The 15,272-nt window shown below is 47.6% G+C and overlaps 1 protein-coding gene across 2 annotated transcripts in view; it reads right to left on the reverse strand.

Annotated features, from left to right (window-relative positions):
- Positions 1–7,541, reverse strand: part of SCTR (secretin receptor) — a 78,512-nt gene extending 70,971 nt beyond the window's left edge. For both annotated transcript variants that reach the window (XM_077153562.1, XM_077153561.1), the window contains exon 1: positions 7,357–7,541. In XM_077153562.1, the coding sequence (XP_077009677.1) occupies positions 7,357–7,410 (54 nt within the window). In that variant the 5' untranslated portion in view covers positions 7,411–7,541. The remainder of the gene's footprint in view (positions 1–7,356) is intronic.
- Between the last annotated feature and the right edge of the window lie 7,731 nt (positions 7,542–15,272).

The raw sequence follows: 15,272 nt of genomic DNA on the forward strand, positions 1-15,272 counted from the left end.
CTCTCTTGGCTGGAAGGGCACATGGCGAACACAGCATCATCTGCTAGCTTTCTCTCCTGGCTTCTGGTTTCATGAATCTCCCCGGGAGGCGTTTTCCTTCTTCATCTCCAAAGGTCACTGGCTGGTGGACTCTCTGCTTCATAGTACTGCTGCATTCTCTGCTCTCTCTGAATCCCTAATTTCAGTTATTTTTTAATGTTATATTACTTACTTTATTCTTTGCCACCCTTTATATTCTCTCTTCTATCTTTCCGGAATTCATATTAGCTGACTATTGGAAAACCTGGGTCGATCCTCCAATCTTTTTGTCTTTCTCCACTATTCTTCTACCATTGTGTCTTTCTGTTCTTTCTGGGAAATTTCTCCGACATTATCCTTTGAGTTTCTTAACGAATGTTCCACAGATGTACAACAGAATTTAGTTCAGAAAACCAAAGGGATCCTTCAGAAGGCAACAGAAAAATTCAGTCTGCAGAGAGACAAAGCCAAGGAAAACCCGAAATATGAAGAAAAGATGCTGAGAGAGTTCTATCAACCATTTTAGAGTTTGATTTCAAACTCTCAAATCTGATAAGATAAACTCTGGGAAGTGAGATAATTAAAATCTATTAAATTCCAAAGAGTGTGGAGACACTCAACGTCAATTTGTTTATTACACTTTAATAGAATTATCTGCCCTCTCAACTTGAGATTGAGAAGAAATAGTTTGAAGGGGAGGAAAAAAAAGGAAGTACTAGTTTATTCAATGAAAACTAATCAGAGGGAGCTCATTATCACACAACCAGGAGAAAAACCCCAAATTACAGCAAGCATTTATTGGGCATCTACTCTATTCCCCAAACATATGCTTGTCCAGGAGACATGAAGGTGAAGGGAACACAGCTCCTGCCCTCCAAGTGTCTCCAGTGGCTGGAGTGTCCTGAGATAGGTGCCATCACAGAGGAGGCAAGCTCAGAGATGGTGGGGAGGTGAGGGGGTGGACAGAGGATGGTTTGAGGAGGTGAGGGAAGATAGGAACATCTTGCTAGGAAAGGGGATGCTTGAATCAAGTGCTGCAGTAGGCATGATGGTGTCCAGATGACATGGTGGTGATGGAACAAGGCCCCAGCAGAGGAGCCAGCTTGTGGGTGGGCTGGGCGTGTGGGCAGCCTGACTCCCCAGGAAGAGGCCAGGAGTGAGGGGGAGGAGCAGGAGAGGAGGCTGGTGAGAAAGGCAGGGGCCGGATCACAAGATTAAGCAGGAAGAAAGTGGGCAAGGCCGGAGAAGCGGGGGTGGGGGGAACCCCTGGAAAGTGACTGCAGCATTAGGCAAGAAATGAGGATTGTCTCACCCAGAGCAGCAGCTACCACGGTAAAGAGCACCCAGCAGTGGATTGAATATGGGGGTGAAGGCAGAGGAGAGGGCCCCCCAGAAATCTAGTTTGGGTGCCTCGACAGCATCAGGGTCAGGGAGAGTGGCTTGTGGGTGGGGGTCTGATAGGTTTGGTTAAGAAAGGTTGAACTTTTGACATAATGGGACCTGCCAAGGAAGACCTCCCAGCGAGAATGAGGAGAGCAGAGGGGCAAAGAACAGAGCCTGGGGAGGGGACCCCTAGAGGCTGGAGAAGATGGAGCCCGAGGGGCAACAGCAGGGAGGCAGGATAGGAGCGCAGAGCCCGTGAACAGCAGAAGCCAAGAGAGTGCAGAACCAAAAAGAGCCAGCCACCCTAGCACTGAGTATCCCCAGAGGCCAGGGTCCCATGTCCCATCCCACCGGGGACAGCTGCAATGTGTGCTTGCTATCTGGACGCAATTATCCCCAGCATCACTTTCCCCCCACCCCCCACCAAGGAAAACCAGGACTGAAAGTGTCCATTGAATGTGCAAAATGAAACCTCCAGGGGAGAGACTGATCCCAGTGGGAGGGGAGGGGTAGTGGCTAGAGGGCAGTGGACTGAGAAAAGAGCAGAGGCTGAGGCAATGGGTGAAGACTCTTCTTTCCAAAGACTTGGCCATCAGGAGGCAGAGGTGGAGCAGAGCTATAGGGGTCTGGAGTGCAGAGGGAACTGGTGACTGCCCCGGGGGGGACAGACTTTGGCGAGTTGCCCAGTTGATGGGAAAAAGCGAGTAGAAACGGCACAGGCAGCTGTCTTGGCACCATCACAGTCGGGAAGCCCTTGAGGATGGGAAAGTGGGGGCAGGGGGGTGGGTGAGGTGAGAGAGATCAGGAGCACAGGTGCAGGGATGCCATGGGCCGGAGAGAAGCATCAGATGGGAAGGGAGGAAACAGGAAGGAGCAATTCAGCCACATCTACAGGGGCAAGGTGCTGGTCAGAAGATCTGCCAGAGAGTCTCCACTCTCAGGACATTGGAGGCAGGCCCCCACTGAAAATGAGATGGGAGGGGATAAGGGCAGGGACTTGAGAAGAAGTGCGGACATTAAGGAAAGCCTCTCAGAGGCCTGGGGGAGGGAACCAAAGCAGGGCAGGTGGAGATGCTGGAGAGGATTCTGGGAAACCCAGCAAGCTGGGCCACACGATGGGCTGACCCTTGGGGACCCAGCTAGGACTGCAGGCCATGCTTAATCGGGGGCTCCCTTCCGCAAGTGCCCCTGGAATGTCAGACACAGAATGGGGAGGCTGGCGGGCCCCAGGAGAGTCTTACTTTCCCAAGTCGACATGAATGCCTCAGCCTTCTGTTTGTAATGTAAGCACACAGATAGGATCTGAGTGCTGTTTGTGGCTTTGACCTTAGACCGCAGGCTGTCCTGGAACCTTTGTGAAGGTCAGTGGTGAGAAGCCTCAGCTTGCTAAGGACAGAGAAGGAAGGACCAAATCAGAGGCCACTGAAGGGGTGGTGGGACTCAAACCAGATACTAAAGCCGGGCTTTCAACAAGGAGTGCCAGGAAGAAAGATTATGCCCTCCCTTGACATGGGAGGAGATCTACCTGGGGTAGAAGCAGTGGGGGAGGGGAAGTGGGGACGGGGGCAATGGGGAGGGGGCAATGATGGTGGGGCAGCAGGCTAGGGACAATGGGGACAGGACCCTGAGGAGGAGATGATGCCAGAAGAGAAGGTCTCCTTTGAACAGTTGGGAAAGTGGTACTTCCCCCTGTTTGATTTTGTGACCCCCAAACTCATCTCTCACTCTCTCAACAAAATGCTGTGGATAATTCAATGTCTGTTGATGTCTCATAGGGTGATTACATTAAATTTGAATTAATGTCATTTTGAGGTTTGGGACAGAATTTTATTTTATGACAGCCCCTGGGGCACCAGAAATCCAGAACAGGCCTCTCTATGGGGCAGATGATGAGCTGGTTAAGAGCACCTGGGTTGAGTTCTCATCTCAGGACGTCCAGCCGGTGCTCTCAGGTAAAGGGCTTCATGGCTCTCTGAGCCTCAGTTTCTCTATCCACACAATGGGGATAATAAATGTTGACATGGGAATTAAATCAGATAGTGCTGGGAAGAACTTAGCAGAGTGCCTGGTGTGAAGTGCTCAATCAGGGTCATCCTCACTATTCACTTATTAATTTTAGGGGGGGGTGAAACATTTAAAAGAAATCCATAGGCACTTCTTCAGAGAATTAGAAAGTGATTTTTTTCAGGTACACAAAAAACATCAGCAACAGTCAGCAATAACGAGCTCCCCAGGTGACTCTTGCAGGGCCTTCCTAAACTTCTGCTGATGCACCCACAGGGCTGGGGGCTACTGGATCCAGATGTACCTCGGAAAGGGGCAGGGACCACCATGCACTAGAGGCTACCATGTGCCAGACCCTGTACTGGTGATTTTATGGATCTGAGCCATCCGTGGGGAAGAGGAGGAAGCAAAGGGAAGGGAGGAGGGAGAAGAGCTAGGCACCTGTTTCCGGCACATTATTCTGTCTGGCTTGAAACCGCATTTTCATCAATCCCCACGCTGTGGCCCCATTCCCATTCCCAAACCCCGCTGCCCTGAATCCAGCATGTAATAAACACACGCCATTAGTCCTCTTAATGCATCTTCCCAGAAACATGACAATCTTTAAGTTGGTGACACTCAACTGGCTGGAGCCATGTGTTATAACATGGGGGAGAAGGGTGCTGCTGGCATTTAGTGCATAGAAGCCCATCCTAAAAATGTACAGGAAAGCCCCCCATTAACAGAATTATCCAATCCTAAAATGTCCACATAGCCAGTTAAGAACACTACTTTAAGGAAAAAGCTGCCCCCACTTAACTCACTAAGGTTATCGAGTGGGCAGTTTGCCAAGAGCCATGCATTAAAAAGCCCTCCCTTAAATGACAATTTCTCCACTGCCTGACACATTTATGTACAACTTGGCAAGCAATGAGTGCTTTCAAAATGTCATTCTTCATTAGCTGTTTGCACACGAAATGGCCACTGCTTGTTTAAGATATTCTCCTGTGAACATCATCATCATTGTATTAATTCAGTCAGTCAGTCATTCAGTCAACACACACTCAGTGAACTCCCTCTTACTCTGTGAGAAGCTCTAGGGATAATGAGATGAACAAGACAAAGTTTCAATGCTCAGTCTCAAAGCCTGTGTGTTAGAGATGGGGGAAGACAGACATGCCAGGAAATAATGAAACATTGTAGCATGACAATCTTTAAGGCTCATAAGATACATGGGGGTGGCAGATACATATGGAGATGTAGCCACTGCCTCCTATGAGAGGTGTGCCACTTAGAAGTATTATGTACCTCAGAAAAGCCACATTGTAATCCTGATTCAATCATGTGGGAGCAGCTGTTTCTTTTAATCCTGATTCAATATTGTAGGCTGCAAACTTTTGATTAGATCATCTTCATAGAGATGTGCCACACTCAATTGTTGGTGTAATCTTTGATTAGATGTAGGTGTGGTTCCACCCATTTCAGGTGGGTCTTGATTAGTTTACCAGACTCCTTTAAAAGGGGAAACATTTTGGAGAGAGTTAGAAATGACAGAGCAGACAGAAACTTCAGAGCAGAGCTGACAGGCAGAGAAGAGAGACACAGATGTTGGGAGATACTTGGAGCCCAGCAGATATTATCACGAGATGTTAAGCAAGCCAGGACCTGGAGAGAGCCGAGGGAAGCCAAGAGATGAAAGACAGCCCCAGAGAAGCAAAGTGAGGAACCCCCACAGGAACAAAGGCTGAAAGCAACGGAGCCCAGGCGCAAGGGACCAGCAGATGCCAGCACATGAACACAATGGACAGAGATATTCCTGACCCATCGGCCTTGAGTGACAGTAACCTCTTGTTGGTGCCTTAATTTGGACACCTTCACTTCCTTAGAACTGTAAACTTGTAACTTATTAAATTTCCCTTTTTAAAAGCTGCTCCAGTTCTGGGAAATTGCCTTCCGGCCACTTGCAAACTAACAGAGAAGACCCCAGAAAACTGTCTCAGCACCAATCACCACTTCTGGTTTCCACTTACAGGAACTCTACTGGCACCTCCTTCGAAGGAAAAGGAGGCAGGGGATTATAATAAGCATTTTGCCCTTAATGACTTGCCGTTCAGAGGACACAGATAAATCTCCCTCTTGGGAGATCCTATTTGAATTATTTAAATACACTTCAATTTCAAAATCAAATGTCTGACCCAGAGTCAAACAAACTGAAGGGTTTCAGAGGCTTGGAAATACTCCAGCCACCGTGGGTCAATTCCACACCTATTTATTGAAGGTGTTCTCTGCTGGGAAGTATGAGACACAATCTCGGGTCTGGAAAACTCTGTAAAATAACTGGAGTTCCAAGATTTACACATAGGAAGCCATCTCATAATGATACAAGGACATCCATGAGTGTTTGCAATGACGTGTAAAGCTGAGGCTATAATGACCAGCCCTGGGTAGTTGAGAATCAAGAGTTCTGGGTGCTAGTCCCAGGTCTACTACTAACTTGCCAATTTTGGGCAGGCGTCTCCTCTATGGGTCTCAGATTGTTCAGAATTGAATAGGAATATAATCAAGCATTCTTCCAGGGACACTGAAGAATACTTTACCCAAATGGTGGCTCTTATTTTCCCCTTTGCTATTCCTGACATAATCCTGAGCTATTCAGGAGATATTCTTAAAATGTAATGTAGGCTGAGCCCTAGTCCTATAGCCCAATTACCTGTTGATTTAAGACAAACACAGGGTTACTGCAAACACTCAAGAAGGAGGATGGGGGCGTCCCACAGAAGAGGCTACGACTTCTTCCAAACCTGGGCACTGAATGACATGCTTCCAGGTCATATTTAATTTCAAATTGTCCCAGATGTCCCAGGTGGCATTACCTCAGATTGGGGGTTCAGACTAATGGGTGGGTGCCATCTGACCACCACTCAGGATAGGAAGCTACAAAGTTATAAGGGAGCTGGGAGCTAGCCCCAAATTCCACACTTCCAAACTACTGCTGCTGGAAATTCACCGAGCTGCCTGAAAATTGGGCACCTCCTGAGTCAACACTGATATCCAGGTGGCGGGAGTGCGTGGGTGGGGGGACAGAGGTTGTTCTTACAATCAAACAGAAGAGAGTTATAGGAAAGCAAGGTGTTTGGATGTTAGCAAGAACTTGCCCAGGCCAAAGATTGAAGACTCAGAATTCGGTCCCCAAGCACTTTCCCTGGGAAGTTTCTTGGGACAGGGACTTTGGGGACCAGTTTGGAATAGTGGTGGGAATTTCCCAGACTCTTTGCAGCCCAGCAGTCTGGGTCTAGCCAAGCTTTCATTCACTAATTCCAGAGGGATTCCCAGGAGTCGCTGTGGGAAAGAAAAACAAAACACCACCACCCTGCCATCTTCTCCTTTCTCTTGCAAAGCCCCTCCCTGGATCTGGTCTGTGGGGAGCAGTTGCTCCCAGGAGACTCCAGACATTAGGAGACCAAATCCCACAAGAGAGAGGAGGGAGGGAGCCATAAGTGGTTCCATCACACACCTGGAAGGTACCGCCAGAGCTTTCTGAGGTTTCCCCATTTGCAGCCCGTTTTGGGAAAATTTTAAGGCTTTGGTGCAGACAAACGCAGGGTTCCTCTTTTCCTGAGTTAGGGCAAGATTTTTGCTCCTCTGAGCCTCAGTTTCCTTATCTGTAAAGTGAGGGCGGTAATATTCGCCTCGCAGGTGATTATGAGGTTTCAATGAAATGAGGGAGGCAAAGGGCTCAGCTCACAAAAGGTGCTGCCAGGGGCGGCTACAGAATGTCCATCCTAGGAGGGTCTCAGAGAGGCGCAGCCTGGAGGGAGGGCTGGGGTGAAGGGCACAGCGATTTGCCTTAGAGCTGCCCTTTCCTGGAGCGCAAGCCTTCTTTTCTTTTGGGGAAAAGGGCTATCAGGAGAGGAGTTAATAGAAATTATTGTTAACGGGCAGGGGGCGCTGGACAAAGGGACGCGTACTCACCGTGTGCAGGGCGCAGGGGAGCAGCAGCAGGAACAGCGGCATGCAGGGGCGCATGGTGGCCGGCGCGCTCCCCGGCGCTCCCCCGACGGCCGCCTGCCGGTGCACTCCGCCCGCCCGGGAGCTCAGCGCGCGGCTCAGGATCCGGAGCCGCCACCAGCCGCGGGGCCACGAGGAGCCATGGCTGGGCGGCCGGACCGCGGCGCTCTTTGGTGCTGCGCCGCCTCAGGCGAGGTGGCTGCGCGCTAAGCCGACCAGCTCTTTGATCAGGACGCGGCGCAGCCGCGCGCCTCCACCCAGCGATCTGGCGGGGGCCGTCGGGAGGGCGCAGAGGCTGGCAGGGAAGGAGGCGGAGGGACGGCGCCAGGGCCTGCAGCCGGTTCCCGCAGGTTCGTCCCCGGGGCGGGGGAGACCAAGAGGACACGCTGGCTTAGCTTTCGAGGCTGCAACACCAAGGAGAGCCCCGGAAATCCGGGAAGAGCCCTCTCCTGAGATTCCACGGACCTAAGTTCTGGGTCAACCCTGCCATGGCCTTGCTGGGTGCCCATGGGTAACTTGGGGCACCTTTTCTGAGCTGCAGAGCTCTCACCCCTAACAACACACCTACCTTCGAGTTGAAACAAGGTTGTAAACTAGTCAGTGCCTCTTACAGAGCGAGTGCTCGCTCGGTAAATGCCAGTTGCATATACTGCGGGGGGGGGGGGGGGGGGGGGGGGGCGGGGGCAGCTGCCTTACACTTTATTTTCGATTTTCACTTAATTTTCTTAAAGTCATGCATGCTCATTGCAGGAAGCTTCATTCCCGTGGGCACCACCACGTGAAGAAATCTTTGATGAAATCTGGCTAGGTGATCCAACGAGAACCATTTGGTACCCCAGGAATTTGGGAGCTGTTCTGCCAATAGGCAGCCTGGAAGCTTCATGCTTCCCAGCGCCCCAGGGAGGTTATTAAGCACCAGGCAGGTATTCCCAGTTGCCTCCTCAGCCAGCATCAGAGCACCCAGATGTCCTAGAGGTGGCTCTTCCCCTGCCAATACAAGGTACCCCAAATAGCTCTTGTAGACCCAGTTTCTTTCTCTGCACTGCTGCCCATTCCCTTTCTTCTCATCCACTGCCTATCTTGATCTCTCTTTCCAGGCACTTTAAGCCCCTGAGTTCACCTACTTCTCTAATTCTCCCCAATACCTCCTAGGTGGTATTAATTGATGAGAGAGAGCACAGAGGGTGGAGGAGGACAAGTGACACAGCCAGGTACTTGCGATTCAGAAGCTCAGACCAAATGCCTGGCTCTGCACTTCCATGGTTGATGCTAATTCCCCAAAACTGACCTCAGGTCAGACCACTAAGCAACCCCGAAAGTACTGTCATGCTTTAATCCTTAGCAGCCTCTGCTACCCTAAGAGACCACTGATAAATAAAGCGAGACTGGTAAATCACAGCAGAAAAAAAGAAAATGCTTTCAGCTCCCAGGTCCAAAATCAAAGTTCAGCACATAACAATCTAAAATATACAAAACCTCTGACTTACTTCCAGTTAGTACTTCCAGTACTTCTAAAGAAATGCTAAGGGACCTAAGGGAATATGTGAAAAGGTGTTGTTGGAAACACTATTAGGAAGCAGAAGACTGGAAGTAATGCACATGGAAGGAGAACACGTAGCCCCACCCTGATGTTTCCTTCCTCATGGAGAGGGACCATTAATACAATGCTCCTGACCTCTCTCTTCTTCCTTATGACCCCCCACACACACACCCACGCGTGTATACACACTCACAGGTGAGGCAAGCTCTACATGACTGATGCATTTGGGGTAAGGACCTGGCGTGCATAGCCCTTCCCCACCTCCTCTCCTTTCGCCCGCATACCTGCCCACCCACAGAAAACCTGTTACTCCCTGCCCAGGACCAGCTCTTCTGCCCCTGCATTGGTCAAGCACTACCAGTGGCAGGGTGGTGGTCTCTCTACTCCTGGGGTCCAGGGATAGAAAATCCATTTGCCCACAAGTTTAAACCATATTCTCCAAAACTGACTAATAAAAGTGATATTTGGCCCCATCTGTCTTAATCTTATTTCTCAATTGGCACAAGATTCAGGCTGGAAAGAAAAAGGTTACTTCCTGGACCTCCTGGAACCCCAACAGCCTAAATGTGTATCAAAAAGCGCACGGGGTTATGACTTGCACTTTTTACTGTATAGACTTCTGTGATGCTTGAATTTTTCTGTAACAATATGCATGGCTTTTTTGATTGAAAGAAATCAAGAGGAAACAACACAAGAATGCATCCTGCGCTTACACAGGATGTTCGGCAATGAGAAGACAATAACGACATTTGTTCCAGACAAGTCAATAAATTTCTGGCCTATGGCAAGCCATTTTTCCTTAGATGGGACTCTGCCTCTCAGAACATTGAGAAAAGGGTCTGAGGAGCTCCGAGAGATGCCCTTCTACAGGCCACGGATGCAATCAGTGCCTTCATAAAGACTGCCTGAGAAAACAGTTTCCTAATAGGGGTGGGAGGGAAGGGTTGGGGAGCTAATGACGTGTTTAACATTTGTCGTGCACTAGGCAGTGTTAGAAATGTGTGATGTACTATCATATCTAATTCTCCAGGACTAGGTGAGGGAGAATTCTTCTCCTTGATAAATAGGACAGACACTGCAGGCTTAGGAGGCACCAACATTTGTCCCCACTGACATGGCTAAACAAGAGGTGGAGCCAGGATTTGAACCCAAGACTGAGTCCAAAGCCTACCCGTACTCTGCACTATACTATGATCTGCACTATACCAGGATTCATCGCAGCCATGCAGATGACTTTTTAACTGTTGGAGCTTCCAAAACTCTTTTGCAGGCATCATCTCATTCGAGCCTCAAAACAACTCTGTGAGGTCAGTAAGACCAGCTGGCAGGGAGAACCTGGCGCTTGCTCAAAGGGTTGAATTGAAGAGAATTTCATGAAAGAGCTATGGGCAGAAGTGTGGGCAGAGCTAAGGGAGCAATGAGGGATGGTAAGGGGTTAGGGAAAAGCAATAGTGGGCCCAAAGGGGCAGGGATAGGGAACAGTATTCCTGGAAGCTGGCCTGGAAGAAGGGCCAACCATTGGAGCTTATCCATAGAGGAATGCAGACGCCGCCACACCTGTGGTTTGGCAAGGGGGCCAGGTGGTAGAATAAGTACCAGGACTTCTCTCTGCTCTTGTCCACTGAGCTCCTGGCAGTGTCTCCTATTAGCTGAACCCCATCAGAAGCCAGCCTGAGAGAAACTGTCCATAGAGCTAACCTTCTGGCTGGAGAAGGTAAGAAATGGATTGGGGAGGGGGTGATGCTAAGGAAGAGTAATCTCACTTCGTGATATCATCATACCCATTTAACAGATGAGGAAAACAGAGTTGATGAAGCTGTAACTCAAGATTACACAGCTAAGAGGTAGAATTGCTTGTACTTAAACTTGGTTTTTGATTTCCAACTGGAGCTGTTTCCATTGTGCTTATACCCATCTCACAGAAATCTAATGATATAAAATAACAGCAAATATTTATTATTATCGCACAGCTCTGGTGGGGCGGTGATGAGAGGGTGACTGGTGGTTCTTGCTGAGGTCTCTTGCAGGGTTGCTGTCAGACAGTGGCTGTAACTGGAATCCCCTGAAGACTTGTTCATTTACCTGTCTAGGCTGGGACCCCTGAGGCTCCCCAAGCATCTCTCCTGTCTCAATGTGCATCTTCAGAAAGGCTGGACTTCTCACATAGCAGTTCAGGGATCCAAAGATGACCCCAGGGGTCCAAAGGTTACCCCAGAGAGAGCCATGTGGAAGCTTGTTGCATTTTCTGACCTCGTCACAGAGGTCACACAGTGCTGCTTCTGCTGTATTCTGTTGCCAAGATGATCAAGAAGTCTGCCCAGGTTCAAGGTGAGAAGACATAGACTTAACCTCTTGATGGGAGAAAGAAAAGGTTCTGGAAGACCACAAATATGGTTATGGCCATTGTGGGGAAATACCATACGGTACATGCTCTAAACTTCATTATTTTAGTGAATGGACCCTAACTGTTATGTTCATTGTGGGAGGGGCAATCTTTGATCTAAATGGTTTCCCAGGTCTTGATTCTAATCTCTTTTGGCTTATCCCACTGCAGTTGCTGGTCCACTGGGATATGCAAGCTGAAGTCATGGCCATCCAAACGCTGAAAGTTCACCATATTCTCATAATAATAACTTAAAGGGTAATTTATCCTGAGGATGGGAGATCCCGCTTTTGGTTCTGGGATAAATTGTTCTTCAGTAGTTTCAATCCAGTGAGGCAATATATATTTGTATTTGTTCAATACAAATCTAAAAACCTTTAAATTAAAATTTTTTCATAGTGCCAAAAAGGAAAAGAGAACTCATCTCTCCTCCCTTTTTTTTCCAGCATTTCCTTTAGAAAATTTTTTATTATAAATCTTTTTTCTGTCTCTTTGAGGTATATGTAAATCTTTTTCAGAGCCAAATAAGTCTATTGCAAGTTTGACATCCCAGGAATGTCTTTCTTGGCACCATCTCCTTGAAATGTGGTTATCAAGGAAGGTGATTCACTGTCTCCCTGTGTCGTGGAAGTTTAGCTTAGCTACTTGGCTCCAGCTTACAACTTCCTGCTTGCCAAAAGGTCAGAGAAGTTTTATTTTTCCTTTGGATAAAGACAGTGAACATATATGTAATGGATTGTATCTGCCTGACTTTATAGAAGAGTGGGACTCTGCAGATTGCCTGTGATATGTATCATGGTCTGATTTAGTTCTTATTCAAAAATAAAACTGTTTCATTCTTTTCTACATTCTGTGGAAAGGATTCTTCAGGTTGTCAGAAGATTTTATTTTTAGCTATTTCGCCAACAAGAAATCATATAATTTTTTTCTTTGCATTTTTCCAACAGCAGCAAATCCTCATTTAAGAACGAATTGAATGCATTCACTTGATGACTATTTACTGAGCACCTACGCTGTGCCAGGTGCGGTGCTAGAAGGAAAGTCCCCTGCAATCTCAGTGGCATGCATAAAGCTGTAACGCTATCACTGCACTCCCCTGGGCCAGAAAGAGGATGGAGGCTGGTGTTCAAGATTGCAGAGGCTTGTATAACCATGCATTTAACAGACCTATTGGTCGGCTGAAGCAAGCACCAGCATCATCAATTAGCCACATGACCTTGGTCCCTCTCTAAGTCTCATTTTTTCTCATCTGTGTAATGGGGAAAATGATATCCATCTTTCATCATTGCCATGGAGTTAGAAATAATTCAGTGTGATTAAACTGTCTTACTATACAAATTAAGATGCATTTAGTTGCAAGTAATAGGCAAACCAACTCAAACCAACTTAAACAGCAATAAGGATGTATTTTGGCTCCCATCATGGAGAGTGCAGAGCCAGGACATGCTTCTGGATGGACTAGGGCTGGGTGGACCACAGCAGCCTTATCACATGAGTTCTTTTGGTTCTGCCTTCCTCCATGAGTTGGAGAACCTTAGGCAGGAAGCAAGAGGCCTTGTGAATGATATTGCAAACTCTGCTAAACTTGATGAGACAGTATAGTAAGGGACCTGATCAAGCCTGAAGGGTTATCGTGTTAGGCTGAATCATTTCACTCACCATTTGTGCAGGTCAAAACCACTGGGATATCAACACTTTGATAAAGTTTGACCTAATAGACTACACATCAGTTGGTTTTGCCCAGCTAGCCTCCATGTCCCCTTCTTTGGTACAAGAGCCTCCCCTCCCCTACTCTCAGACCAGGTTATTGGGAGGGTGGGGGGTGCCACTACCAACAGCAGCCCTAGGTGTGAGCACATGACCCAGAGCTGGGCAAAGAGAGCCACACCCTCTTGCCAATGAACCACAGCGATGGGTTCTGGTATGGACACATGACTCAGTGGGCCAAAAGGAATGGCTCTAACAAAACCTTTGTGTTGGAGTTATCCTCAAGCTAGTAGCAAGATGGCAGTCTGTTCCACAACATGGAAAGGTCCTGGCTGAGAGTGAAGCAGAGTGAAGAGAAATAAGAGACAGAGAGGCGAAATCTTGACACCATCACCTGGCACCTAGATGCAGCTGTAACTGAAGCCGGATCGCTCAATCTCTCTCACTTTATAGACGATAGATAGATCTTTTTTTTTTTTTTTTTTTTAATTTAAGTCAGCTTGGATCAAGTTTCTGCCACTCGTAACTGAAAAAGTCCTGACATACTCTTAAAGAAGGCGCCCCTGAGGAAGCAGTGATTAAGCCAAAGGGGCTGGTTTAGGGATTGGGGAGAACCTTGGGGAGGGAGTGAAGATTTGGCTGCTCCTGGGTGGCTGAGTCTAAGCCCTCCAGCCAAATGACTCCACAAGTGAAATGAACTTGTTCTGCCCCTTTAGGTGCTGAATTAACCAAACAAAGAGGCCTGTCCTCTTCTGAATGTGAGCCAAGCTAATGTATTATTGATGAGCCATAAATAATGGGGAAAATCTGATTTCCTATTCAGTCCCCAAGCACACAATATAACACTGACATGTTAATGAGGCTTTTAGGGTCCAGGCTCACTGTTTACACACTGGAAATACGAATGGCTTTCTCAGGAAGGCAGTTTTCCTTTGCCTTTCTTATTTTCCTCTTCCATCTGCCAGCTTCCTTTTGAATATTTATATAAAATATTATGGTTATAACAGAATAAATAGAAGAGAGCAAATAAAACTACATCTGAAAGACAGTGTCACCAGCACCTCCAGGGACTTATTGTCACTGAATGGAACAAGGGAAAGTCAGGCTTTTCACACTCACCCCAACTTCCCAAAGGGACCCCATGTTTCCTGATAAGGCAATCTGACAATAGACAAACCTGGGTTCAAATCCTGACTCAGGTCATCAATTAGCCACATGACCTTGGTCCCTCTCTAAGTCTCATTTCTTCTCATCTGTGTACTGGGGAAAATGATATCCATCTTTCATCATTGCCATGGAGTTAGAAATAATTCAGTGTGATTAAGCTGTCTTACTATACAAATTAAGATGCATTTAGTTGCAAGTAATAGGCAAACCAACTCAAACCAACTTAAACAGCAATAAGGATGTATTTTGGCTCCCATCATGGAGAGTGCAGAGCCAGGACATGCTTCTGGATGGACTAGGGCTGGGTGGACCACAGCAGGCTTATCACATGAGTTCTTTTGGTTCTGCCTTCCTCCATGAGTTGGAGAACCTTAGGCAGGAAGCAAGAGGGCTCCAGCACCCACCATCACTGCCAGAGGATCAGAGGATGTGGTGCCTGTCTGAGATGTGGGCACCTCCCCATCAAAAGGTAGAATCTGTTTCCTTCCTGTTACACCTGGGTGAACCTTGTAACTGCCTCAACCAATAGGACGAGGTGGAAGTGATGTTGCATGGTTCCAAGGCTAAGTCATAAAAGGAAATGTAGTTTTTGCCTGCCTCTCTATGGGGAAGCTTGTCCGTGGAAGGCAGCCACCATGCTATGGGGATGATCAGGTCACATGAAAAGGCCATGTGTAGATATTCTGGCTGAAAGACTCATCCAGGCTTCCAACTGATGACTTTCGCATCAGCCACCAAACGATACCTTCAGACGATTCCATCTCCCAGCTTTCCGGCCTTCCAAGACATCATAGAATAGACGCTAGCCATCTCTGCTGTGATCTGTCTGAATTCCTGTCCCACAGAAACTGAGAGATTGTAAATGATTATAGTTGTTTTAAGTGACTAAGTTTTGGAATAATTTGTTATAGAGGAATAGACGATAAATAAAAGACAAAAAATTTGAAATCAATTCTGCAAAGCAAAGGTATGAGAAATAGAATGAAAAATGACAAACTGGGGGAAATTTTGCAACACATATCACAGAACAAAAGACTAATCTCCCTGATATATAAAGAGATCCATCAACTAAATAGAAAGATC

This window comes from Tamandua tetradactyla, chromosome 3 (assembly GCF_023851605.1).
Source record: "Tamandua tetradactyla isolate mTamTet1 chromosome 3, mTamTet1.pri, whole genome shotgun sequence".
Taxonomy (NCBI): domain Eukaryota; kingdom Metazoa; phylum Chordata; class Mammalia; order Pilosa; family Myrmecophagidae; genus Tamandua; species Tamandua tetradactyla.